This window comes from Humulus lupulus, chromosome 7, assembly GCF_963169125.1.
Source record: "Humulus lupulus chromosome 7, drHumLupu1.1, whole genome shotgun sequence".
Lineage (NCBI taxonomy): Eukaryota > Viridiplantae > Streptophyta > Magnoliopsida > Rosales > Cannabaceae > Humulus > Humulus lupulus.
The window spans coordinates 3046205-3073115 of record NC_084799.1 but is presented as its reverse complement, the minus strand read 5'-3'; the positions used below and the strand labels follow the sequence as shown (position 1 = coordinate 3073115).

General features: G+C 35.9%; 2 protein-coding genes and 1 long non-coding RNA gene across 3 annotated transcripts; 2 read left to right on the top strand and 1 right to left on the bottom strand.

Annotated features, from left to right (window-relative positions):
- Positions 1-989: 989 nt before the first annotated feature.
- Positions 990-5554, top strand: LOC133789691 (uncharacterized). The gene is made up of 5 exons (XM_062227466.1): positions 990-1118; positions 1207-1638; positions 1719-2201; positions 2292-2404; positions 5521-5554. The coding sequence occupies exons 1-5, from the start codon at positions 1113-1115 to the stop codon at positions 5552-5554; spliced, it is 1068 nt and encodes a 355-aa protein (XP_062083450.1). The 5' UTR covers positions 990-1112.
- Positions 5555-7033: 1479 nt separating this feature from the next.
- LOC133790339 (uncharacterized) lies at positions 7034-15794 on the top strand. The gene is made up of 5 exons (XM_062227944.1): positions 7034-7166; positions 7247-7321; positions 12347-14634; positions 14677-14947; positions 15269-15794. Exons 3-5 carry the CDS (start codon positions 12363-12365, stop codon positions 15792-15794), a joined length of 3069 nt encoding a protein of 1022 aa, XP_062083928.1. The 5' UTR covers positions 7034-7166; positions 7247-7321; positions 12347-12362.
- On the bottom strand, positions 8559-11704 carry LOC133789359 (uncharacterized). Its single transcript, XR_009873532.1, has 3 exons — positions 10927-11704; positions 9943-10006; positions 8559-8782 (listed from the first exon to the last, which is right to left on the bottom strand). It is a non-coding gene; the product is annotated as an uncharacterized LOC133789359 (long non-coding RNA).
- Positions 15795-26911: the final 11117 nt, after the last annotated feature.

The window sequence follows — 26911 nt, the reverse complement described above, 5'->3', positions numbered from 1 at the left end:
TAATTACAAGGTGACATTTTTTGTTGTTTTTGGTATGTTGATTTGATAGGTTGTGTCAGAATTACAAAACACATCAAATAAGGTTTCAGACATTGTTAAGTGGATTTCTCGAGGACCTTCAGTTAATGTCATCAAGTTTCCATCATACATGATTAATGGTACTATATTTAACACTAGGGAGCGCGATAACAACAGAAACACACAAAACAGTGGTGTTAGCCTTGTTGCTAAAACTGTGCAAGTCTCTAGTGCAAAAGATAAAAATCCAGTTGAATGTGATATGACTTTTTATGGAGTAGTTAATGAAATTTGGGAGTTAGATTATATCACAACTCGAGTACCTGTTTTCTTTTGTGATTGGGTGAAAAGTGACAGCGGCATAATATATGAAGATTTTGGTTTCACATTAGTTAATCTAAATCGAATTGGGCACAAATCTGATCGATTTATATTAGCTTCACAAGCGAAACAAGTATTTTATGTGAATGATCCTTCAGACAACCAATGGTCAATTGTTCTTCCAACGCAAACAAGAGAATGGAACATTAAAGATGGTGATTTACATGATATACCTCTCGGAGAAGAACTTGTCACATTCACCGCAATAGAAGATAATGACGAAGTTGATGATGATTGTATTTGTTTCCGTGAAAATGGTGAAGGATTGTGGGTTGATGATAATGGGTCTTGAGGTACCATTTAATAGGTTTCATATGTTTATGATATGTGAAATTCTTAGTTGTTATCACAATGTGTTTCATCTTTTGATTATGAGTGTCCAAAATTGTTATGATAATGATATTTATGTTTCACAGATGGAGGCTGATCCTTTTGGTGGTAGTTCTGATGAGGGAGAGCAACGCCCTAATTCTCAGTCAGTGGAGCAAGAAAATAAATCTGTGAGAGGACGTACATGGATGTCTAGAAACACCAAAAAAAGGAGTGAAGGACATCTTACTCATGTTGAATACAATGAGTATGGTCAACTAGTGGGTGGATCTAGAAGTAATGTTTCATCACAGCTTGGATCAGTTGTTCGAGCAACTGTGTCCATCAACATTAACAGTTGGAAAGATGTTAGTGTGGTGGATAAAAATAAAATATGGGACACAATGAAGGTATATTTTTATTAATTATATTTCATTTAATGTTTTTAAAATATATATTATTTTAATAATATGCTTCTTATTACTTTCAAACTTGCAGAAAACTTATGATTTGGACCCCAAACAAAAGCAACAGATGTTGAAGGATGCGGGAAAGTACTTCCGAAATTGGAAGACTAATCTTACTAGGGTACACGTTTACGACGCTTTGAAAAAATACCCAAATGAGTTCCCGCCAGCTTTGCCATTTGGATTTGAGAATGTCATAACTCCGGATGAATGGTTAGCGTTTGTGAACTCAAGATTAACTCCCGAGTGGCAAAGAAAGAGAGAGGAGATGCAAAATTATCGAGCACTGAATAAATACAATCACAACCTCTCTAGAGGAGGCTATGTGCGTATTGAAGAGATGTTAATGGAACAAAGTGGGAAAAGTCTGACTGAACTTGATAGGGCAGATTTATGGAGCATGGGTCGTCGGAATGCAAAAGGAGAGCTAATTGGAGAGGCCTCTGAGATTCAAAAAAATATTGTAAGTGCTCATATTTAATAATGTTGATATGTCAAATTATTAGCTTATATATATAACTTTATGTGAATATTGTTTCACAGGATCATTACCGGCAACTCCAAGCTGAGGGTAAATGGGCACCTGATGGCCCTGATGATGTGCTGACGAGGGCGTTGGGCACTCCTGAGCCTCGAGGACGTGTTAGGGCTGGAGGACACGGTGTGTCCCGCTCAGTATATTGGAATACTCCAACACCTACCTCAACGAAAAATAAATCAAAAGCCTCTTCTTCGAATGACGACATTAGAAAGGAATTTGAAGAAAGATTTCGAAAACAAGAAGAAGAGCATCGTCAACAAGCACAACGCCTAGAAGAGCGCCTTCAACAACAAGATGAGCTCTTGAGAAAATTATTGGCCCAACAGAGCGGGTCAGGATCTAACGTTGGAGTCCCACCAGCGCCATCATCATACTATGTGCCCGACCCACCAGTGCCACCAGCGCAGGCGTCCTACTATACTCCGGACCCAGTAGTGCCTCAAGCAGAACACCACATTGTTGCACTACAACCGCTTTTGCAAGAGGTAATTAAACTTTCTTGAATATTCTGAAACCAAATAAATTTCTTTACTGCTTCAACATGATTATTTGTATATAATATGTTTCTTATGCAGGGCCGAGCATGCCAATTAGCAATTGGTTCGGTTTCAAACATTGTTGCATCAGGTACACTCATTGAAAGAGAGGCAGGCAACAACTTCCAAGTTATGATTACGAGTGTTCTTAAGCCAACCTGTCCTCTCCCTTTTGCATATCCTGATTTGGACATGTACATAGTTGCTCAGGCCATTGGGACGCCAATAGCGTGGCCTAAGGATTTTGTCATTATATCTGAAGATGTAACTCATGAGGTGATGCCATGTTTTTACATAATTATCTTTACAATTCTATATTTGTTTGTAATTTTTTTAATTGTTGATATAATTGTATACAGACTCCCTCTACAAGTAGGACCAGATCACAACGACCAAGAGCTCCATCAACACAACAACCTCGAGAAAGAAGACGACAACAAACTCCTCCAACACAATTGGCCCAAACTCCATTGGAACGATTACAGAATATCGTATCTCATTGGGATGATGGCGAGTGTGTCAATCTAGGCATAGAGTCTGAAGTTTTTGATCAGGATATGTCTCACTGTTATATATTTAAGGATGACATACTTCAGTTTGCTCGAAAGGAGAAGATTGGACAAGCAGTACTCGTCAGCTACATGAGGTATATATCTGACAAATAAGTTTGTTCATTTAATTTTCTAATTTGATTTATTCATTCATATAACAATTTTTCATATTTTTGTATTAGGTTCATTTACAGATATGTGGTACAACAAGGTCGCCAAAATAAGTTTTTATTTGTCAATCCTAATATCGTCGCCACTCAAGGGAGTTCATTCGACGATCGTGTTCAGAATCTGTTCAGACGTTGCAATGACGTAAAATCAAAAGAACAAGTTATGCTTGTCCCTTGGAACCATGGGTAAGTTTAAAAACTTGTCATTTTTCCGACCCATATCAATAATTTCTTTGTTTAACATTTGAGCTATAATTTTTTTGTTTTTCTTATACAGTGAACATTGGATGTTGCTTATTTTGGCACCATATGCATATCATGTTTATTGTTGTGATCCGGTGAATTCAGAGCTAAATAACCGTGAGGAGATTGTATCAGTGATCGTGAGCGCTTTCAATCTTTTTTTCTCTATGAATCTTCCTGATGTCGAGATCCCTGATACTCTACGCATTAAGCAACCTCAGGTAAGTAACTTTAGCAGAAATTTTTGAACATTTATAATAATTAAGTAGAATAATATGTATGCATTTTTTAAAAAGTTTCAATTTAATAATAAATTACTCATATTTTTAAATAATTAGTGTCCACACCAACCGGACAATGTGGCATGTGGATACTACTTAATGAGGATGTTGAAGGATTTGATTGAGCATGCGAGTCCTGGGCATTACTTGAGAACGGTATTATTAATTAAAATTTACAAATTATTTTTGAAACTATAAATGTAATCAAATAATTAATTAATATATTTTACTTTATATTTCTTGCAGCTAACAAGCACATCATATACAGAGGCACAAATTGATGAGTTGCGACAAGAATGGGCGACATATATGTTGCCGATAATCCAAAGTTACCGACCTCGTTGATAGGTTTTTTTTTTTAATTTTTTAACTCTTTCTTCATACACAATGCAATATTTGTTCATTTTGAATATTTCTAACAAATATTGTATTTCTTGTATATATCTAACAAATATATTTTTTTCTTCCAATTTAATTGATTATTAAATTAATTTAAATTTAGATTAAAATAATTTAAATTTAAATTAATATTATTTAAATTTAATTAATTATTAAATTAATTTAATAATATTAAATTAATTAATATTAATTATTCAATTTAAATTAATAATATTAATTATAAATTTATTTAATTTATTTTTTTTAAATGTGGGAGACTTTCAATGTCTCCCATTAGGAGAGGTGAGAGACTTTCAATGTCTCCCAATGGGAGAGGTGGGAGACTTCCCACGTCTCCCAATGGGAGAGGTGGAAAGTCAAACGTTGACTTTCCACCTCTCCCATTGGGAGACGTGGGAAGTCACTCACCTCTCCCAATGGGAGACGTGGGATGTCTCCTAGGGACTTCCCACGCCTCCCATTGGGAGAGGTGAGTGACTTCCCACGTCTCCCAATGGGAGAGGTGGAAAGTCAACGTTTGACTTTCCACCTCTCCCATTGGGAGACGTGGGAAGTGAGGCACGTCTCCCAACGGGAGACGTGGGATATATACCTACAATGACCCTAGCAACAACGTCTCACTAAGTGGGAGACATTGTAGACTTCCAATGTCTCCCAATTAAAGTCATAAAACATCTATTTTGTTGTAGTGCGTGCTGTAATAATTAAAACCTTCTGTTCCGGGAACAGACACTCCACTATTCTATGTGGTGCGCTTTTTATCCCGGTCGTATGCAATAAATCAAACACCATTGACTATACAACCTTGGTAGTATGTTGGCAAATGATCTGACCCAGATGCTAAAGCTAGCAATTCATCACCATTTTCCAAAGACCCAAGCTTGTGCAAGTCATATATCTAAATACATAAAACTATATTAGATTCACAAAAGATATCATTAATAAAATGAAAGTTCAAAGCTACCTTCTAATGAAACCACAAATGGAATTTTTTTCCTATGCAAACGATCATGATCACCATCCGGGTATTTTTGTCTAATCTCTTGTAGGCGTTCACTGTTAATTAGAATAGTGTTACGATTCTTGATAACAAAAATCTTATAATAACCACACATGTTCTAGTTTAAAAGATAATAAACTTACTCTAAATAAGCCTCAATTTCAGGAGAATTCTCAAGTATGAACCACTCAGCTATTTCACGAGTGTTATGATTGAGAGGCTTCAAAGTTCCCCTTGTGAGTGGATGACATTGAGATTGGAAAACTGTAAGGTTTCGTGGGATGTAAGTTGCATCTTCATTTCGATCAAGACGGTTAAATCTTGTTTCAATGTCTTTGAAATACATTGAACAAAATGTCAAAGCCTCATCTACAACATAGCCTTCGACAATCGACCCTTCAGGGCGAGCTTTATTTCCCACGTAATTCTTCAATTTTTTCATGTACCTTTTAGAAGGATACATCCACCTCATAAATATTGGGCCACCCAAAATAGCTTATTCTGGGAAATGTATGACCAAATGAATCATTATGTAAAAAGAAACTGGAGGAAAAATCAACTCCATCTTGCACAATATCTGAATAAGGTCATTTTGTGCTTCCTCCATATCTTTAACATTTAAAGTCCTCGAACATATTTGCCTGAAGAAGTTGCATAATTCTGTAATGATGGTCGATATAGATTTTGGGAGAAACTTGCGAACACCGAGAGAAAGTAATCGTTGCATTATCACATGACAATCGTGTGACTTCAACTTAAGAATATTTGTATCGTTCTCGGACACTTTCTTCTTCAAATTTGAAAAAAAATCCATCTAGAAATCTAACTCCTTTTATAAACTGACAAAATTGTTGCCTCTGCGCCGGAGTTAACACATAAGGAGTGTGCAACTTCATCAACTTCCTGTTCTTATCTTCATAAATCCACAATGATTCCCTCACACCCATCTTTTTCAAATCATGTCTTGCATTAGTGGTGTCCTTAGATTTATCATTGTCTAAGATGTTGCCAAGGAGACTATCACACACATTCTTCTCAACATGCTTGACATCTATATTGTGTTTTAATATGTTTGTACACCAATAACCAAGCTCGTAGAAGATGCTTTTTTTCCTCCAATTTCCTTCATCTACACCTCTTTTTCGTTTCACACCCCCAAACTGGATGTGTTTTCCTGGATTATGCGGTGAAAGAGCATTAACTTGTTCTAGTATATCCTGACAAGTAAACCATCTCGGAGGACGTCTTATCTCAACTTCTCCATCGAACTCGGTGTCTCTTCTCATTCGATGATTACTTGGAAAGAATCTTCTGTGACCAAAATAAGATATCTTACCAATCACTCGGATGGAAGTTGTGTCTTCATTACACGTAGGACAAGCTTTGTATCCCTGACCACTGTAGCACCCACATTATTTTGATATATATAGCCAATAATCACATGATTGCATTGCATTACATATCATACAATATGTATAATTTGAGCATATGCATATTCTTATAAGTGTTTTCATGTATAAGTATAAAAGTTGTGTATGTGATGTCTATATGTATGCTCAATATTATTAACCTTGTGGCATTTGAGTTGTCTTTTATGGGTGTTTGATGTGCTCAAGATATAAGAAAGTATGAAAAATATGGACAAGGCATGGAATTAAGTGTTGAAAGTGAGATATAGAAGGCAAAATAGGTTAAGTAGTGGAAAATAGTACAATGTCGATTACTAGTATTTCGGTGTAAAATTGAGTATTTATGGATTTACCAAATGTAATCGAGGTAGGATTAAGGTCTCATTGATGATGTAAAAATGGTTTTAGAACCATTAGATCAATTCTTGATGGGAGGTATACATAATCAGTGGTATGGATGCAAAGTCAAAACGAGCTTAGCATAAGTGCGCTACGCTCGATCGGGTAAGCATAACTATTGGGTATGAAGTCATATGGACCTAAGGTATGGTGTGAGTGTTTTACACATAAGGATAATAGGCCTAGCAGATGATTAAGTCGAAATTATTGAAGTGATAAGGTTTTCATAAGTCAAAAGGTGAAATGATGAGATGAAAGGTGTCAACTTTTGACAATAAGGCTAAATCATTGAAAATAAGGAATTTTCATCAAACCTTATCACTTTGCACGACCATTATTCTGAAAAACAGAGAGAAAAGAAAACCAAAAACCATTTCTTGGCTGGTTTGAAGAAATTCTAAGGAGATCCAAGTGAAAGCAAAGCCAAAGAAGTAGATTAAGCTTAGTTCTAGCCTTTTTATGGTAAGTTCTTGTACTTGGAAGTTAAACTATGTTTTTGAATTTTTCTGAGAACTTATATATGGTGTTTTATCCTTTTTAAGATATTTCTTGGGGTTTCCAAGTGGTTTGAGGTTTAGAAAAGCTTGAAGAGATTGTTTTCGCCGAAAAGTTGCTCGGTAAGTGAAATTTTGTGTTTTATGAGGTTTTTGGGGTTCTTGGAGTACAAGATGATTTTTGGTTATTTGATTGAGTTTATAAGAGAGTATATATGTTTATAAATGTTTGAATATATGTGGAGACTCATTTAATTTGGGTGATGATCTAGGAGATAAGAATTTTATCAAAATCGGTATATGATAACTTTATGATGAATCATGTTGGTATTTGGGATATATGGTTATGGCAGGTTAATTGATGTTGATTATTGGTGTATTTTGATATTTGAGGATAGCTAAAATTAAGGGGAAACTCTGTCAAAATTTCCCCAAATGTCTAAGATAAATCTAATGCTCGATCTAGGTGGTTTAAGGCATTTTAGGCATGTTTTGGGTATGAAATTTGATATGAAGTCTTATGGGTATTTTTTAAATGAGAGTTCAATGTATTACTGCCATCATTATGATGAGAAATCCATGCTATTGTCAGGATAAGCACATCAATACCTAAGACATCACTTGTTACACGGTGAAATATATTGTGGACAAAAGGTAAGTAAAGTACTCAACTGCAACACAAGAATTATGTGTTATGTGAAAGTATGCATTATATGAATATTTTGTGAGTAAGTGGTATTAACATACAGTGACACTTCATCATAAATTTGTATGCATGGCATAATAGTGATATGGTAAATTATTATATGATATAAGACCATGCATGATATTATGATGATTAATTATATAATGCCTTTGCAAGTTTTGTGCAACATAAAAGAAAGTTGTAATAAGAAGTTTAAGTTCAGTGCCACTGTTTTGAAAAGGCAAATGAAAGTGTTAATAAGTGTAAACGGATGCCTATAGTAGGCTTATAGTGGCTGCCCAATAATTTGGGCTAGGTTTAGTGAACCAATTATATTGTTTGCCATATTTCCGTTTTTATTCTCCTCCATATGAGTTATTGTTATATGTATTGACACCACAGTGTGTGGCCGCCTTAACTCTTGAGCCTGACGGGGCAACGATGGAATAAGGTTTTTAATGTGCCCTACTGTGGTGAAGGCTAGCCGGAGGAGAACCCATGGGATTTTGTATTATATGTGTAACAAGCCCTGCAGGCATTGACCAATTCAAACAGTGTGCACAATATTAAGGGGCCCAAAATTTAAAAAGAAGTTGTATATGTCCATTGATATTGGGTAATCATTAGCATTGCATGTGTAACGTCCCTAAGGTAGGGTACGTCTGCCACATACTCGTAATTCTAGGGTTTACGAGTATGTAAGGCACTTGACCAAAAGAATTAAATAAAATGATACGAAGAAATACAGAAAAATTTAAATCTTTTATATAAACTTATTAGAAGAAATTATTACACGTATGAATACTTTAAATTTAAGGCAGCCATATGAAAACTCTAAACCACTATTGCATTGCTACTGAGTCCGTGCTCCACAAGTTGCTCAACAGCTAAAGCCACACCTGGAAAAATGTTGGAAAATAACATAATGAGCTAACGCTCAGTAAGCAAATCTCATGCATACACATACACATGAATGTCGTGAGTTTGTAGTGCACATATACTAATATGCTGACTTATATACTTATGCATTTCATTTATTGCTCATGCACTTTCAAACTTTACTTTTATGCTCTTTCTTTTAGTTTCACATTTTTATGGGCCCAATATCACTTGTGCACACTGTTTGATTCAGCCAATGCCTGCAGGGCTTGTTACACATATCATATAGAATCCCATGGGTTCTCCTCCGGCTAGCCATCATCTCAGCTAGGCTCATCATAACACTCATTTCATCGTTGCCATAGCTGCCATACTTATTACACATATGGAGGAGAAAGACGGAAACATGGCAAACATATCTGAATGGTCAACTCTGACCTAGCCCACACTAGTGGGCAGCCACTATAAGTCTTATAGACTTCCGTCTTCTTTACTGAACTTACTTGATTGCTTCATCAAAACAGTGGCACCCTTTTTAAACATCTTATTATCACTTTGCTTAAGCCTTGTGTCATTAGAATGTTTAACTTTACATAAGACTTTTCAAGACATTTCATAACTTTTCTTATATTCATATGCATGGTCTTATATCACATAATAATGTATCACATAACTGTACATGCCATGCATACATGCTGATGCTGAAATGCCAATGTTCGTGTTCATGACTCATGTTGATGGTATTCAATCAAGGCATTGTATCACATCTCATATAACTCAAAACATCTTTAGTCATAATACATGAAGCTTTGGGTTGGTGGCGTTGTTATACCTTAACGTAGAGCTATGGCTCAGGTCTAAGGTTTCCAGCCTAAAAACTTAAACGCTTCATATATCATAACATATAACAAATCATGAACATAGAGTAATCCACATATCCATCAACATAAGAACACATACTTGCACATAATTCATATCATTCTTAACCAAGTAAGACATCTTTCACATATCACAGAATTCATCAATTACATATCACACAACACCCTTATGGTGTTCATATAACCATTCTTCACATACTTATCATATGCATCATCATCATACCATACTTAACTCATCAGATGTACACAATCAATGTAGTCATGCATCTTACACTTAAGCACAAAAGGTGAGATTTACTTACCTTAGGTCCTTAGCTTATTTTAAAATTCCTCACCAAGAGTCAATCAATCAAATCCATACAAATCCTATTCAAGGCACATCATTTATTAAATTCTATCAAAATCATAAATATACACTATTGATAGTGTATATTAATAATACCAGAAACTATATAAATGATAATAATAAATTATTATCAACGTAATGCAAATAACTCTTCATATAAAACAATGCTTTAAACCTTGCTCATAAGATAATGTACTCTTATGATAATAATAATAATAATCCCAACAAAATAATAATTATCGTCTATAATTAAACTTATTTCGATATTAATAACAAAATACTTCAATGGCAATACGTATATGAATGTATATATTCAAATAATCATTTTATAAAAGAAATCATATTTTTAACATAAAGTTGTAATAATCAATATAATGATAATAATATAAATATAAATATTTCTATTATTATTAAATAGTCATAATATCAATTCCAGTGATATAATAAATATACTTTCTCCAAAATTCACTGGTCTTACAAATATCAATAACTGTAAGAAACTAATATTTGATATTATTTTAATATTCAAATATTAATATACAATAATAATGGTTAGATAATAGGTTTACTATAAATCATACTTTTCATATATATATATGAATCTGTATTCTTGATTTACTTAACAAAATAATAACAATAATAATTAAAATTACTTAATCATAATAATTTCCATATTAATATAAAATCAATTAAATATGTATTTTTATACTTTATTTAATATCTAATATTTTCTAGAAAATTGGACAGCACAACGGCTATAAAGTGGACAAACCCAAAATCAAAACCTGTATCAATATATATATAATCCCAGACAGCCAGTAAATTACAGAAAATATTTCATATATCAATAATATATAATTATATACTATAAATACACATAATAACAATTACTCTAATCAATCACAATTAAATCACAATATATAGGTTAGAGAAATTATACCAAAATGATCGGGTTCCACAACAAGTCAAACGATGATTTTCTGAGACTCAAAACGTACTTCAAAACCCCGAACACTAAGTTTCGACCGCCGGTCTACGGTGGATCGCGGTGGCTCGTGGTGGGCCCACCACCCAACTATGGTAGATGTAGGAACAAGTTATTGGGTTTTGAAGCCCACAACACGAGGAGCACGATGGTGGTGACGGATCGGCAAACGGATGCCCGAGGTGGCCGAATCGCAACTTTGAAGTCGCGGGGTGGCCGAACTTAAATCGAGTGGTTGAGGCGTTTAATCGGCGAGTGAGCTCTAGATTCCCGCGTGGGTCGATAGTTCGGAGGCCTCTGAATCCAACGGTCCGGCGCGTGGCTAAAAATGGTGGCCGGAAAGTACTCCTGCGTCGTCGGCAACAGTAATACGCAGAGGAGAGAGAGAGAGAGAGAGAGAGAGAGAGAGAGAGAGGTTTTCTGAGGAGAGAGAGAGAGGGGTTCGGGTAAAAAGAAAGGCTGAAGCCTTTTCTTTTCTTTTTTTTTTTTTTTTTAAATTTATTTTTAAAAATTACACTTGGACCCAAAATACTAAAATTCTTTTCAAATAAGCCCTTTAGCAAAACTTTCTTAATTTTATAAAAATCCCCAATTAAAATTATATGACATTCGGGTCCAATACTTGACTATTCAAGTTTCTCTCTCTTTAATCTCATTAAAAACATAAAATGATATTTTAAATACTATTTTTCCATTACTATTTCTTAAATTTGTAAAGTTGTACATTTTATGTATTAAAACTCTGATTTATTATAAATAAATGTATTATGAAAATGTTGGATATTACAGCATGCATTACTTTGCTTACTGAGCTTTAGGCTCACAGTTGTCTTGTGTTGCAGGTAGAGAAAGAAATATGTGAATGATATGAGGAGAACTGAAGCATGGTCCTGACCCTGATTTGTACATATGAACACATCGACCTTTTTGTGGGTTATTTCAGTTATCAGTGAGATGTTTGTAATAAAGTGTGAAGTTATGTTTTGAAAATAAATTGGGTTATTTAATACTTATGTATAATATGTTTGAGACACACTTTATGTTTAATGTAAATAAGGTGAAATAAGTTGTCAAGTTTAAAAAAAAAAAAAAAAAAAAAATATGTCCAGACTTCCGCAGAAATAAATTATGATATAGTTTTAAAACGTAACACCTCAAATATGGTTTTTAACTAAAATAAGTGAGGGTGTTACAAGTTGGTATCAGAGCGCCATGGTTAAAATGTTCTTGTAGACCGTTCATATGTACACATTGAGGAAAGGATAATGCTCAGTTCATCTGTAAGTTTTATGTGTGCATTTATTATGTGCTGGTTGCATGCATCATGTGCTTTATTGGCTAAATGACATAAGTTATGGACATTTTGTCTTAAAAGATATATAATAACACAGATGGATCATGAACATGGTATGGGGGCTACTGAAGGCTCTTGCAGCAATAAATATGAACAAGAAATGGCTCAACTTCGAGCGGTGGTGAATAGACAGGCTGAACAAATTGAGAAGTTGTTAGCAGAACAACGACAAAGGCAAGCACCAACACCACCTACTGAAACTCCAACACCTCCACAAGCTCCACCTGCAGTGCACCCCATGGAACCATTATATGAACGGTTCCGAAAACAACGCCCACCAGTATTTGAAGGTAGCACTGACCCACTTGACGCACAAGACTGGAAGAGTTCTTTAGAAGACATCTTTGAGTTCATGCAACTAAGTGACAGGGAAAAAGTTTCTTGTGCTGCACATACACTTAAAAAGGATGCTAAGATCTGTTGGGAAGTGGTTAAGCAGACTAGAGAAGTGAATCAGATGACTTGGGCAGAATTTGAACTGGTCTTCAATGAGAAGTTTTATAATGAAGCTGTGTTGACTGCCAAAGTAAGTGAGTTCACTAGATTGCAACAGGGGAATCTATCAGTGGCTGAGTACGCCAGGACATTTGACCGGTTAGCCAAGTTTGCACCAGACTTGGTTAACACTGAAACCAGTAGAGTGAATCGCTTCCTGGAGGGTCTGCAACCAGAATTGGCTAGAGATGTGGATATGGGACGTACAGGGCCTCTTTCTTATGCTCAGGCTGTGGAGAAAGCTTTGAGAGCTGAGCACAGAGAAGAAAAGATAACCAAAGCTAAAGCTGCTACTAGCATGCCTCGTAGAGACACTCCATTCAACAAAGAACAAAGCCGCTTTCACAATGACAACAAAAGAGGGGCCCAGAATTTCCAATTTAGACAAGGACAGAATAAGAAATTTAAAGGAGGTCAGCAAAACAGGCAACCTGGATTCCAACAAATGCCACGATGTCAAACTTGTGGAAAGAATCATTTCGGGGAGTGCAGGCTTCTAACTAAGAGCTGCTTCAAATGTGGCAAGGGGGATCATTTTATCAAAGATTGTCCATTGATGAAGAACCAACAAATGAAGGATGAACCTCAGAGGACAAATGCTAGGGTGTTCACGATTACTCAGGCTGATGCTGATACCAACAACTCTGTTGTGTCAGGTGATATTTTTGCATCTGGTATTCTCACTCATGCATTAATAGATTCAGGTGCCACGCATTCATTTGCATCATTGACATATGTAAAAAGGTTGGGTGGATCGTGTGAAAAATTGTCAGAAGTTTTTAGTACAATGTTACCATCTGGAGAGATTCTGTATTCTACTCATTGGTTGAGGGGGGTTCCTATTTGCATTGATGGTAGGGAATTATATGCTGATCTAATAATGTTAGAGATGGCCGATTATGAGGTGATTTTGGGTATGGATTGGCTTTCAAAGTATAATGCCACTATTGATTGTAGAAGGAAAACAGTGATATTTAAGCCTTCGGAGGAAGATGAGTTTATGTTTACTGGAGCGACATCGAAAGGTTGCATTCCATTAATTTCTGCTATGAAGGCCAGGCGACTGTTGGAAAGTGGATGTGTGGGTTATCTCGCCAGTGTGGTTGACACGTATAAGGAGCAAAAGTTAAAACCGGAAGATGTACCGGTAGTTAGAGATTTCTTAGAAGTATTTCCAGAAGATTTACCGGGATTGCCTCCAGACAGAGAAATTGAATTTGTGATTGAGCTACTTCCTGGTACAGCCCCTGTGTCCAAGGCACCTTATAGAATGGCACCAGCAGAACTAAAGGAATTAAAGATACAATTGCAAGAACTCCTGGATAAAAAGTTTATCAGGCCTAGTTTTTCACCATGGGGAGCTCCGGTGCTATTTGTGAAGAAAAAGGATGGGACGATGCGAATGTGTATTGATTATAGAGAATTGAACAAGTTGACAATCAAGAATAAGTATCCACTTCCTAGAATTGATGATCTTTTTGATCAATTACAAGGAAGAGGAGTGTTTTCAAAGATTGATTTGAGATCTGGGTATCATCAATTAAAGATTAGAGAAGAGGATGTACCAAAGACCGCATTTCGAACTCGGTATGGCCATTATGAGTTCCTTGTGATGCCATTTGGATTAACTAATGCTCCAGCTGCATTCATGGACTTGATGAACAGGGTGTTTAAGGACTACCTTGATAAGTTTGTAATAGTGTTTATTGATGATATCTTGGTGTATTCTCGATCCCAAGAAGAACATGAGGAACATTTGAGGTTGACGTTGGAGAAATTAAAAGAAAAACAACTCTATGCCAAATTTAAGAAATGTGAATTTTGGCTAGAGAAGGTGGCATTTTTGGGCCATATAGTCTCAAAAGATGGTATTGCGGTGGATCCATCAAAGATTGAAGCTGTTAGTAAGTGGAATAGACCAACAAATGTTTCAAAAGTAAGGAGTTTTCTGGGATTAGCAGGCTATTACCGAAGATTTGTTGAAGGATTTTCCAAGATAGCAATGCCATTGACACAACTCACGAGGAAGAATCATAAGTTTGAATGGACTGAAGCTTGTGAGAAAAGTTTTCAAGATTTGAAGCAAAGATTGGTTTCTGCTCCAGTACTTACTATTCCATCTGGATCAGGAGGACTTGTGATTTATAGTGACGCTTCAAAGCAAGGTTTAGGGTGTGTGTTGATGCAGAATGGCAAAGTCATAGCTTATGCTTCTAGACAATTGAAGGACTATGAACAGAAGTATCCAACACATGATCTGGAGTTGGCAGCAGTTGTTTTTGCACTAAAGATTTGGAGACATTATCTGTATGGTGAGAAGTGCGAAATATATACCGATCATAAAAGTCTCAAGTATTTCTTCACTCAGAAGGAATTAAATATGAGACAAAGGAGATGGTTGGAGCTAGTGAAGGATTATGACTGTCAAATACTTTATCATCCTGGAAAAGCAAATGTAGTTACAGACGCACTGAGTAGAAAGTCTCATGGTAATGTGTCATTTTTGAGGAAACTGACAAGACCACTTCAGGAGGACATGTGCAGAGCGGAGATTGAGGTGATCACAGGAAGATTATCAGTGATGACTATTCAGTCTACCTTGTTAGAGAGAATCAAACAAGGTCAATGTGAGGATCCTTACTTGGTGGAACAAAAAGGTGAATTGGAAAGTGGGAAGGTCAATGAGTTTAGTGTGTCATGTAATGGGATGCTAAAGTTCAAGGAAAGAGTTTGTGTCCCTAATAATGAGGAGTTGAAGAGAGAAATCCTTACCGAAGCTCACAATACCTTGTATTCAGTACATCCGGGGACGACCAAGATGTTTAATGACTTGAAAAGACACTACTGGTGGCCCAACATGAGAAAGGATGTGGTCGAATTTGTAGCCAAGTGTTTAACCTGTCAACAAGTGAAAGCTGAACATCAGAAACCTGCTGGTTTACTACAACCAATACGGATACCAGAGTGGAAATGAGAAGAGATTACTATGGATTTTGTAGTTGGATTGCCAAAGACTTCTAAACAACATGATGCTATCTGGGTTATAGTAGACCGATATACCAAATCAGCACACTTTCTTCCGGTACGCATGACTTATACTATGGATCAGTGGGCTGAATTATATGTTCAAGAGGTTGTTAGACTTCATGGAGTGCCAGTATCTATAATTTCAGACCGGGATGCTCGATTTACTTCATTGTTTTGGGAAAGTTTGCAGAGAGCATTGGGCACAAAATTGAAGTTTACTACGGCATATCACCCCCAATCTGATGGACAATCTGAAAGGACCATTCAAACTCTTGAAGATATGCTTCGAGCTTGTGTCCTAGATTTTCAAGGATCATGGGAGAAGTATTTGTGTCTGATAGAGTTTTCTTATAACAATAGCTTTCATGCAACGATTGGTGTAGCACCGTATGAAATGTTATATGGCAGAAAATGCAAATCACCAATTCATTGGGATGAAATGGGAGAAAGAAAGTATCTTGGTCCAGATCTGGTCAGAAGGACAACTGAAGCAGTGGAGAAGATAAGAAAAAGAATGTTAACTGCTTAGAGTAGGCAAAAGAGTTACGCTGATCGAAAGCGAAGAGATGTGGAGTTCAACATTGGGGACAAGGTATTTCTGAAAATTGCCCCTATGAAAGGAGCAATGAGGTTTGGAAAGAAAGGGAAATTAAGCCCAAGATTTATTGGACCTTTTGAAGTATTGGAAAAGGTGGGAAAGGTAGCCTATAGACTGGCATTACCGCCATCACTGTCAAATGTCCACGATGTTTTTCATGTCTCATTATTGAGAAAATACGTGCCAGATCCTTCACATGTGCTAAACTACGAGCCAATAGAAGTTGAACAAGACCTAACATATGAAGAAAAACCAGTGAAAATTCTTGACAGAAAAGAGAAAGAGTTGAGAAATAAGAACATTTCACTGGTTAAGGTCTTGTGGAGAAGTTCAAACATTGAGGAAATGACATGGGAACGGGAAGATGAAATGAGATCTAAATACCCAGAGCTATTTGGGTAAGAGAAATTTCGAGGACGAAATTTTTATAAGGTGTAGAGGATTGTAGCACCCACATTATTTTGATATATATAGCCAATAATCACATGATTGCATTGCATTACATATCATACAATATGTATAATTTGAGCATATGCATATTCTTATAAGTGTTTTCATGTATAAGTATAAAAGTTGTGTATGTGATGTCTATATGTATGCTCAATATTATTAACCTTGTGGCATTTGAGTTGTCTTTTATGGGTGTTTGATGTGCTCAAGATATAAGAAAGTATGAAAAATATGGACAAGGCATGGAATTAAGTGTTGAAAGTGAGATATAGAAGGCAAAATAGGTTAAGTAGTGGAAAATAGTACAATGTCGATTACTAGTATTTCGGTGTAAAATTGAGTATTTATGGATTTACCAAATGTAATCGAGGTAGGATTAAGGTCTCATTGATGATGTAAAAATGGTTTTAGAACCATTAGATCAATTCTTGATGGGAGGTATACATAATCAGTGGTATGGATGCAAAGTCAAAACGAGCTTAGCATAAGTGCGCTACGCTCGATCGGGTAAGCATAACTATTGGGTATGAAGTCATATGGACCTAAGGTTTGGTGTGAGTGTTTTACACATAAGGATAATAGGCCTAGCAGATGATTAAGTCGAAATTATTGAAGTGATAAGGTTTTCATAAGTCAAAAGGTGAAATGATGAGATGAAAGGTGTCAACTTTTGACAATAAGGCTAAATCATTGAAAATAAGGAATTTTCATCAAACCTTATCACTTTGCACGACCATTATTCTGAAAAACAGAGAGAAAAGAAAACCAAAAACCATTTCTTGGCTGGTTTGAAGAAATTCTAAGGAGATCCAAGTGAAAGCAAAGCCAAAGAAGTAGATTAAGCTTAGTTCTAGCCTTTTTATGGTAAGTTCTTGTACTTGGAAGTTAAACTATGTTTTTGAATTTTTCTGAGAACTTATATATGGTGTTTTATCCTTTTTAAGATATTTCTTGGGGTTTCCAAGTGGTTTGAGGTTTAGAAAAGCTTGAAGAGATTGTTTTCGCCGAAAAGTTGCTCGGTAAGTGAAATTTTGTGTTTTATGAGGTTTTTGGGGTTCTTGGAGTACAAGATGATTTTTGGTTATTTGATTGAGTTTATAAGAGAGTATATATGTTTATAAATGTTTGAATATATGTGGAGACTCATTTAATTTGGGTGATGATCTAGGAGATAAGAATTTTATCAAAATCGGTATATGATAACTTTATGATGAATCATGTTGGTATTTGGGATATATGGTTATGGCAGGTTAATTGATGTTGATTATTGGTGTATTTTGATATTTGAGGATAGCTAAAATTAAGGGGAAACTCTGTCAAAATTTCCCCAAATGTCTAAGATAAATCTAATGCTCGATCTAGGTGGTTTAAGGCATTTTAGGCATGTTTTGGGTATGAAATTTGATATGAAGTCTTATGGGTATTTTTTAAATGAGAGTTCAATGTATTACTGCCATCATTATGATGAGAAATCCATGCTATTGTCAGGATAAGCACATCAATACCTAAGACATCACTTGTTACACGGTGAAATATATTGTGGACAAAAGGTAAGTAAAGTACTCAACTGCAACACAAGAATTATGTGTTATGTGAAAGTATGCATTATATGAATATTTTGTGAGTAAGTGGTATTAACATACAGTGACACTTCATCATAAATTTGTATGCATGGCATAATAGTGATATGGTAAATTATTATATGATATAAGACCATGCATGATATTATGATGATTAATTATATAATGCCTTTGCAAGTTTTGTGCAACATAAAAGAAAGTTGTAATAAGAAGTTTAAGTTCAGTGCCACTGTTTTGAAAAGGCAAATGAAAGTGTTAATAAGTGTAAACGGATGCCTATAGTAGGCTTATAGTGGCTGCCCAATAATTTGGGCTAGGTTTAGTGAACCAATTATATTGTTTGCCATATTTCCGTTTTTATTCTCCTCCATATGAGTTATTGTTATATGTATTGACACCACAGTGTGTGGCCGCCTTAACTCTTGAGCCTGACGGGGCAACGATGGAATAAGGTTTTTAATGTGCCCTACTGTGGTGAAGGCTAGCCGGAGGAGAACCCATGGGATTTTGTATTATATGTGTAACAAGCCCTGCAGGCATTGACCAATTCAAACAGTGTGCACAATATTAAGGGGCCCAAAATTTAAAAAGAAGTTGTATATGTCCATTGATATTGGGTAATCATTAGCATTGCATGCATTACTTTGCTTACTGAGCTTTAGGCTCACAGTTGTCTTGTGTTGCAGGTAGAGAAAGAAATATGTGAATGATATGAGGAGAACTGAAGCATGGTCCTGACCCTGATTTGTACATATGAACACATCGACCTTTTTGTGGGTTATTTCAGTTATCAGTGAGATGTTTGTAATAAAGTGTGAAGTTATGTTTTGAAAATAAATTGGGTTATTTAATACTTATGTATAATATGTTTGAGACACACTTTATGTTTAATGTAAATAAGGTGAAATAAGTTTTCAAGTTTAAAAAAAAAAAAAAAAAAAAAATATGTCCAGACTTCCGCAGAAATAAATTATGATATAGTTTTAAAACGTAACACCTCAAATATGGTTTTTAACTAAAATAAGTGAGGGTGTTACAACCACTCCATTCAGAAAAATTGTTGCGAGCTAGAAAATTGTTCACTGTCCACAAAAGGGCTGCCCACATCTTGAACATCGTGTTGGTTGTAATATCTCTTGTATCAACTCCGTTAACCCATACTTCTTTCAACTCATCCACCAATGGTCTTAGAAATACATCCATGTCCTTACCTGGTGATTTTGGCCCGGGAATAAGGAGGGTCAACATGAAATAATTGTCTTTTATACACAACCAAGGTGGCAAATTATAGTTTGCCAACACCACAGGCCACATTCTGTATGTGAGGTTCATGTTGCCAAATGGATTAAATCCATCGGCAGCTAAGCCCAAACAAACATTTCTGGGATCCCTTAAAAAATCAGGATGCTTGACATCAAAGTCCTTCCACGCAGAGCCACCCACTGGGTGTCGCTTCACCCCATCATCTTTCGATTTCTCGATGTGATGCCATATCATGTGTTTCGCTGTAATCCTTGAACTGTATAATCTTTTCAACTGAGGTGTCAACGGAAAGTAACACATCACCTTGCGTGGCACTTTTTTTCCTTTCATCATTTCGGAAGTAATCCATCTACTACTTCCATATACTAGGCATGTCTCTTTAGATGCATGCTCATTGTAAAATAAGCAGCAATCATATTGACACACATGAATGGACTCGTATCCCATCCGTAATTTTTTCAATCTCTTTTTTGCCTCGTAGTACGATCCGAGAATTTTGTTTTCCTTAGGAAAGGCAAGCTTTAACAACTTCAAAAATTCATCAAATATGTTGTTGGACACCTTCCCTCTAACTTTTAGAAGCAATAACTTTGCTAAAAAGTTCAGGGATGAAATCCAATCACAGCCAGGATACAACTGCGCTTCAATCTCCTCAAATAACTCGTCATAATACTGACTCCCACCAGGATCCCTTTCTACTTCTTCAGTTGTCGGTAAAAGGAAGTCTTCCACAACGTGAATAATCTCATCGTCTTCATTCTCATAAACCACCTCATCGACAACAATTTCTTCTACCTCACCATGAAAAATCCACTTATCATAAGCGTGATGAAAACCCTTATCGAATACGTGTGCTCGGACAACATCCAAAGATTCCAATCTATTATTATTGCACCTCACACACGAACACCTAATTCTTCCATCAAAATCTTTATGTTCTGACGCCATCCTCAAAAAAGCTTGTAGACCATTCCAATATTCTAGACAACCACGATTTCTCAATGTTGTCCAAGATTTATCAATCGTCATCTATGGTGATATAAGAGAGTATACGAAAGGGAAGAAAAAAAAGCAAGTGTCTTAATCTAATAATTTTAACAAGTTTTATTATTTTAAATGTTTTATGATGTCTTATGAGAAGTGTTATTCCTAGACAAACTTGGTTTTTATGATCTTTTATTACTTAATTAATTATTAATACAGTTAACAAGAACTATTTTTTTTTATTCATGGTAAAATTTATTTATATTTATCTCATGTCATTTTATGATAACTTAAGTTATTTTATAATGACTTCCTTTTTTCGCAAATTATTTATGGTAATAAACATATTTTATAATTATTCTAAAATTAAATTATTTTTATATCTATAATTACCAAATTGTTGTGATAATTTTTTATTTGATTTAGATACGCAAGTGCACGTAATCACCCAAGTAATACAGTGATAAGTAGATCGTCTCCACAGGGATTGCAAAATAGGAAAAAAAATGGGCAAAAGAATTACTAAGCTAAACGAAATGGGTTGTTTATAAGCTAAACGAAATATTAAAGAGATAAAATTACTGAAAATAAAACTGAACTAAACAAAGAAATTTGCAAGAAATATGTGGATTGTAAAATGGACTTGAATTATTGATTCCTCCAATGTTAGTATTCTTGAACAGATTGTGGCAGCAATATTTTAGCGAAACTCCCAGGTTAACAAGAATTCATTAACATTCATAAAACTTTCCCAAATTTTATGATATTAATTCTTTTACCTAATTAAACATATTCCTATGTCAAATCAGATTTAAGAATGCAAATTTAAGGTTCAATTCTCAAAAGTTACACAAGACAAATAACACATCCCTGTGTTACTTACTAACATAACTTAACCTAGATTATGACTTGTGTCATCCAAGTTCTCTCCATTATATTTAATCCTTCCAACATCAAACATAATTAAGCAATATTGCCATTGTTGGCCAAACAACAACAAGAAATTAAAAATAGGCACACTTGAATGAACAAGAGAGATTTCACTAAAATAAGTCACAATAAATTACTACACTATAACGTAGGGTTCATCAGCAATTCAAGCTACAAAAAAATTTAGTTCATGGCTGAGTTAAAGATCATTAATTCAAATTCAATACAACCCATAAATATTCAGAATAGAAATCAAACTAGAAAATATAGAATGAAGTTTAGAAATAGGAGAAAGAACAAATCCAAATGATGATTGAGCTCCTTTATGCGTCCTTCTCCTTTTCTTGTGTGATTTCTGGTTTTTCTTCCTTTCTTTCTAGCTTTTTCTTTCCCAAAAATGGCAGACTTCCATCATATGCGGCTGAAGCTTCTCTTTTGTACCTCTAGGTTTCCCAATTTGGCCATACAAGTGCAATATTGCCCCTCCTTTTGGTATATACGTGGGTCTGCTCTTTCTTTCCTTTGACATTTACTTTCAATTTACTTTCACCTTAGCCACTATTCCAGCTCACCCATTGAATTTCCAAGTACACTTAGGTGTCCAAAAATAGCCTGATCAAAATGCTTCAGCAAAATCAGCTTTGCTACTGCAAACCTGCTAATTCAGCAATCCAAATTCAATTTAGATAGTTTCATATGTTAGTTCATTCTTTGTACAAATATCTATCCATGAAACCGTTGTCTTTAACCCATTAGCTATTAAAAACTACAAAAATAACTAAACTTAACTAAGATCATAAAAATACAAAAGTTAGTTACAAAAGCTAATAATAAACTATCATCACCAACGATTTGTTCACATTTATAAGTTCAAAAGCACACGAAATAACTCTTTATTCAAGAGTTATCACAAATTAATAAATATAATTTAATAATTGTAAAGTAAATTAAATTTATTTATAATAAACAACCATAATTTATTTATTTTTAAATTTTTTAATAAATACTAACATTTATTTTATTATTATTAATTTTATTACTAACAAATGTGAAAAAATTAAATTATATTTTTGCATTGGACCTCTTATCTGATGGGCTCAAATGCATTCAAATAATATAAATTTTTATATATCAATAGAACTCTTGGTGCTTAAATAAATTGAGACTAAATCTTAATACAACATGGAAACCCAGTTCTCAAGCATTCAAAATAATAAAAGAAAAACTACCAAGCAATGGAAGCAAAAAAAAATCCCCACACAAAATCCAAAAAGAAAATAAATAACATATTTATATTTATGCATGCACAATACAAACAACGCACATAAGAAGATAAATGAAACCCAACAATTTTGCCAATTTACAAATTACACAAACACATTTAAAAAAACAGATTACTTCAGAGTATTCCATCTTTGCATACTTCTTTCAGTTCATAAATAGTTATTCAAAACAATGCAATATTAAGATCCAACATATATTAAATAGATGTCAAACAAAATTTAAAAGATGATGACACACCACAAGCTCTAGTTCACCTGTAATTTATAATAAAATAGAAAATAATTTCGAATTGGATTGTATCAAGAAATAAGATATGACACTCCTTCCTCTAGTATTTTCCCTTCTTGAAATATGCTTTATAGAAATGCTCCACTAAGATCCCTTGCTGTAATGCCCTGGTTACCCTAAGACAGTTACTGTGAACTTAGAACCATGCTTAACTCACTAATCGAGTTCTTTGGTTAAAAACGTGCATCTAGGTCTTATTAAGTAGGTTAAGGTGGAAAACCAATCAAAAGGAAATGATATATTATAATTAAAACATAAAATTGTCCATGGTCCCACAAAACATTTACAAGTTATTTACAGTTCAAAACAGTCACTACAGTGTAAATTTACAACACGTCGACCTAAGCGGCAAAAATAGGGTTAACCCCTAGTCCCTCTAAGAAACTCCTTAGCCGTGGTGGTCAAGCGGCCGCATATGTACACATCGCCACCTAAGCTCTCCACTCAAGGGTGGGTGAGCTTTTCATTCCCTTTACCTGCACCATATAGCACCCATGAGCCAAAGCCCAGCAAGAAAACTCAATACTGCATATATATGATATCAATCGATGATCATGATTATCATCCAGGACTTATAGTCCTAAACTGACGAGTGAAAAATAAATAAGTCACTAACATGGGATTCCACACCCTTTACAAATGAGTGATCAAGTCACTAGCTTTAACAAAATATGTGAATGATGAGCGAGTCACCATTGCAAACTAAGTGAGTGACCATGGAGTCACTACTGTGGGTTCCATACCCTTAGCCATGTGACGATAGGGTTACCTGGGCCTTCTGGCCCTAGCTATGAGTAACTAGTCATAGAACTAGGCAAGTGCTTTTAGTTTTTTATCGAACTTGGGGTCGGTCCGACATTAATGCTAATGATGAGTCATTCAATGCAGATGTCGATTAGATCTAATCTTTCATCAGCTCTAAGTTCACGAAGTTTATGTTGTCCTGACACTTAGGTTAGTAACATGCAACTAGTGCTCAAAACCATTGTCGAACTTGACAAGTAAGTCACAGCTTCACAGCTAGTTCTGACACCATTGCCGATTCTGACTAGTAAGTCAGTGCCATTCACAAGTATGAAAGATTTGCTAAGCATTTGATATGCAATCCATGTCCACATTTAAGCACTCAACATGCCTCAATAATAACCATGCATGTCACATATAAGGTGCAGTTTTCTTACCTCGGGTTAGAGAGAGAATTAGTAAAAGAACGACCCTTGAGAACGATCTGTCTTTTAGTTCCTTAGCAGTTAACTAGTCATAATCAATTGGAATCCATCAATAAAGTAAATCAATAAAAGGTTCACAATCTAAAACCTCATTCCGGGGATCAATCCCGCATTCTCGGGACTCCCAATCCACCCAAACGGGGTAAAGGAACCAACCCCCGAGCCCCCAAAGTCATCCCAACCCTAAAAATAGGTTTGTTGGAAAGTGGACTAGCGCTGGGGTGCTGTTGGGAAGCGCTGGGGCGCTGCCCCAAGTCAGAGAGACCTAGCTCTCTGCTCTGCCTAATGCTGGGGCGCCACCTGCAGGACCATATTTTTTCTGGTTTCCTCCCTTGCGATTTCCCCTAAAAACCAAGCCTTCAAACCAGCCCCAAACATCACCCAGACATGCCATTTAAACCCTAAACTTCATATATACCCCAACCTCATCAAAACCCAAGCAACCTTACTCAAAAACTTCCATTGACTCCCAACTAAACACTTCAAATTCCTCAACTGAAAATCAATAGAAAAACAGAGTATAGCTGAAGTTCAAGAATGAATTTTTACCTCATCCTGGATTTGAGTCCTCTTCAATGGATGAACTAAGGCTCTAAGCTCCAAACTTTGATTTCCTAGCTTGGTTCTTCAAATTGTGGTTTGAAAATTGAAAAGAAGAAGGAGCAGGAATGATGATCGGTTGAAGGAGAAGAGTGCTCTGTTTTGGTAAGCTTCTATAGTCTACATAGCTGATATATATCTTAGGAGTGAAAAGACTATTTTGGCCCTAGGTCAAATAAAGGTTTCTAAAGACTCCCAAGGGTAAAACCGTCCTTTTCCACCTATTTCGTTAATCATAATTAACACCCTCCAATTCCCGTTATTTCCAAAATTCTCAAATACCAATAATTCATATCCCGTTACCCTTTAATTCTCGGCAACGCTCTAATCATTAAATCACCCTGAGATTCACCTCGAGCCTCGAACTTAATCCCGTTATGACTAAACCGCTAACCTGTACTCAAAGATCGTCTTATGCCGAATAGCTCGAACAAATCCACATTATAATGTGGCCTCAACAATAGATCACCGACATGGATACAAATATAAAATTATGCCCTCAACGAGCCAAATTACCAAAATACCCCCGTAATAAAATGTGGACCCACATGCATGCATTTAACATCATATTATAATATAATTCACATAAACATGCATATAATAGTTTAATGGCACAATAAATCAATTATGGCCCTCCCGGCCTACTAATCCAATGATTAAACCACATTAGGGATTTTGGGGCATTACAACTATCCCCTCCTTACATAAATTTTATCATCGAAATTTAATTGAACAACTCGGGATGCTGACTTCGCATATCTGACTCCAGCTCCCAGGTCGCTTCCTCATCATTGTTGTTCCTCCACAATACCTTAACCAAAGGTATCGTCTTATTCCCGAGGACCTTGTCCTTCCTGTCAAGTATCTGGACTGGCTGTTCCTCATAGGAGAGATCTGCCTCGAGCTTTAGATCTTCATAGCTCAAAACATGAGTCACATCAGATACATACCTCCGAAGAGCTGAAACATGAAACACGTTATGCACGGCTGACAATGCCGGAGGTAAGGCCAATCTGTAAGCCATCTGACCAATCCTCTCAAGGATCTCAAATGGACGTAAAAGCCTAGGGCTTAGCTTGCCCTTCTTCCCAAACCTTCTCACCCTTTTCCATAGTGAGACTCTAAGGAAGACATAGTCCCCTACTTGGAACTCCACGTTCCTGTGCTTGGGATCTGCATAGCTCTTTTGTCTACTCTGAGAAGTGAGCATCCGAGCTCTAATTTTCTCAATGGCCTCACTGGTCCTTTGAACTGCCTCAAGATCCAAGTATCTCATTTCCCCTTGTCTCATCCCAATGAATGGGAGGTCTGCACTTCCTACCATACAACATCTCATTAGGTGTAACCCCAATGGTAGACTGATAACTGTTGTTGTAGGAAAACTCTATCAAAGGTAGATACTTACTCTAAGATCCACCAAAGTCCAGCACACATGATCGCATCATGTCTTCCAATATATGGATCGTCCTCTCAGATTTTCCATCTGTCTGAGGATGATAAGCAGTACTGAACTTCAATTGTATTCCCATGGCCTTCTGTAGACTCCCCCAGAACTTGGAAGTAAAAGTAGGGTCTCGATCTGACACGATCGACCTTGGTGCTCCATGGAGGCGCACGATCTCTCTCACATAGAGATCTGCATATTGGTCAACTGTATATGTAGTCCTTACTGGCAAGGAGTTAGCTGACTTGGTATATCGATCCACTATAACCCAAATAGAATCATGCTGACCAACAGTCCTGGGTAACGCCACCATGAAATCCATCGTGATGTCCTCCCATTTCCACTTTGGGATATCCAGAGGCTGCAATAACCCTGCTGGCCTCTGATGCTTAGCCTTGACCTGTTGACATGTCA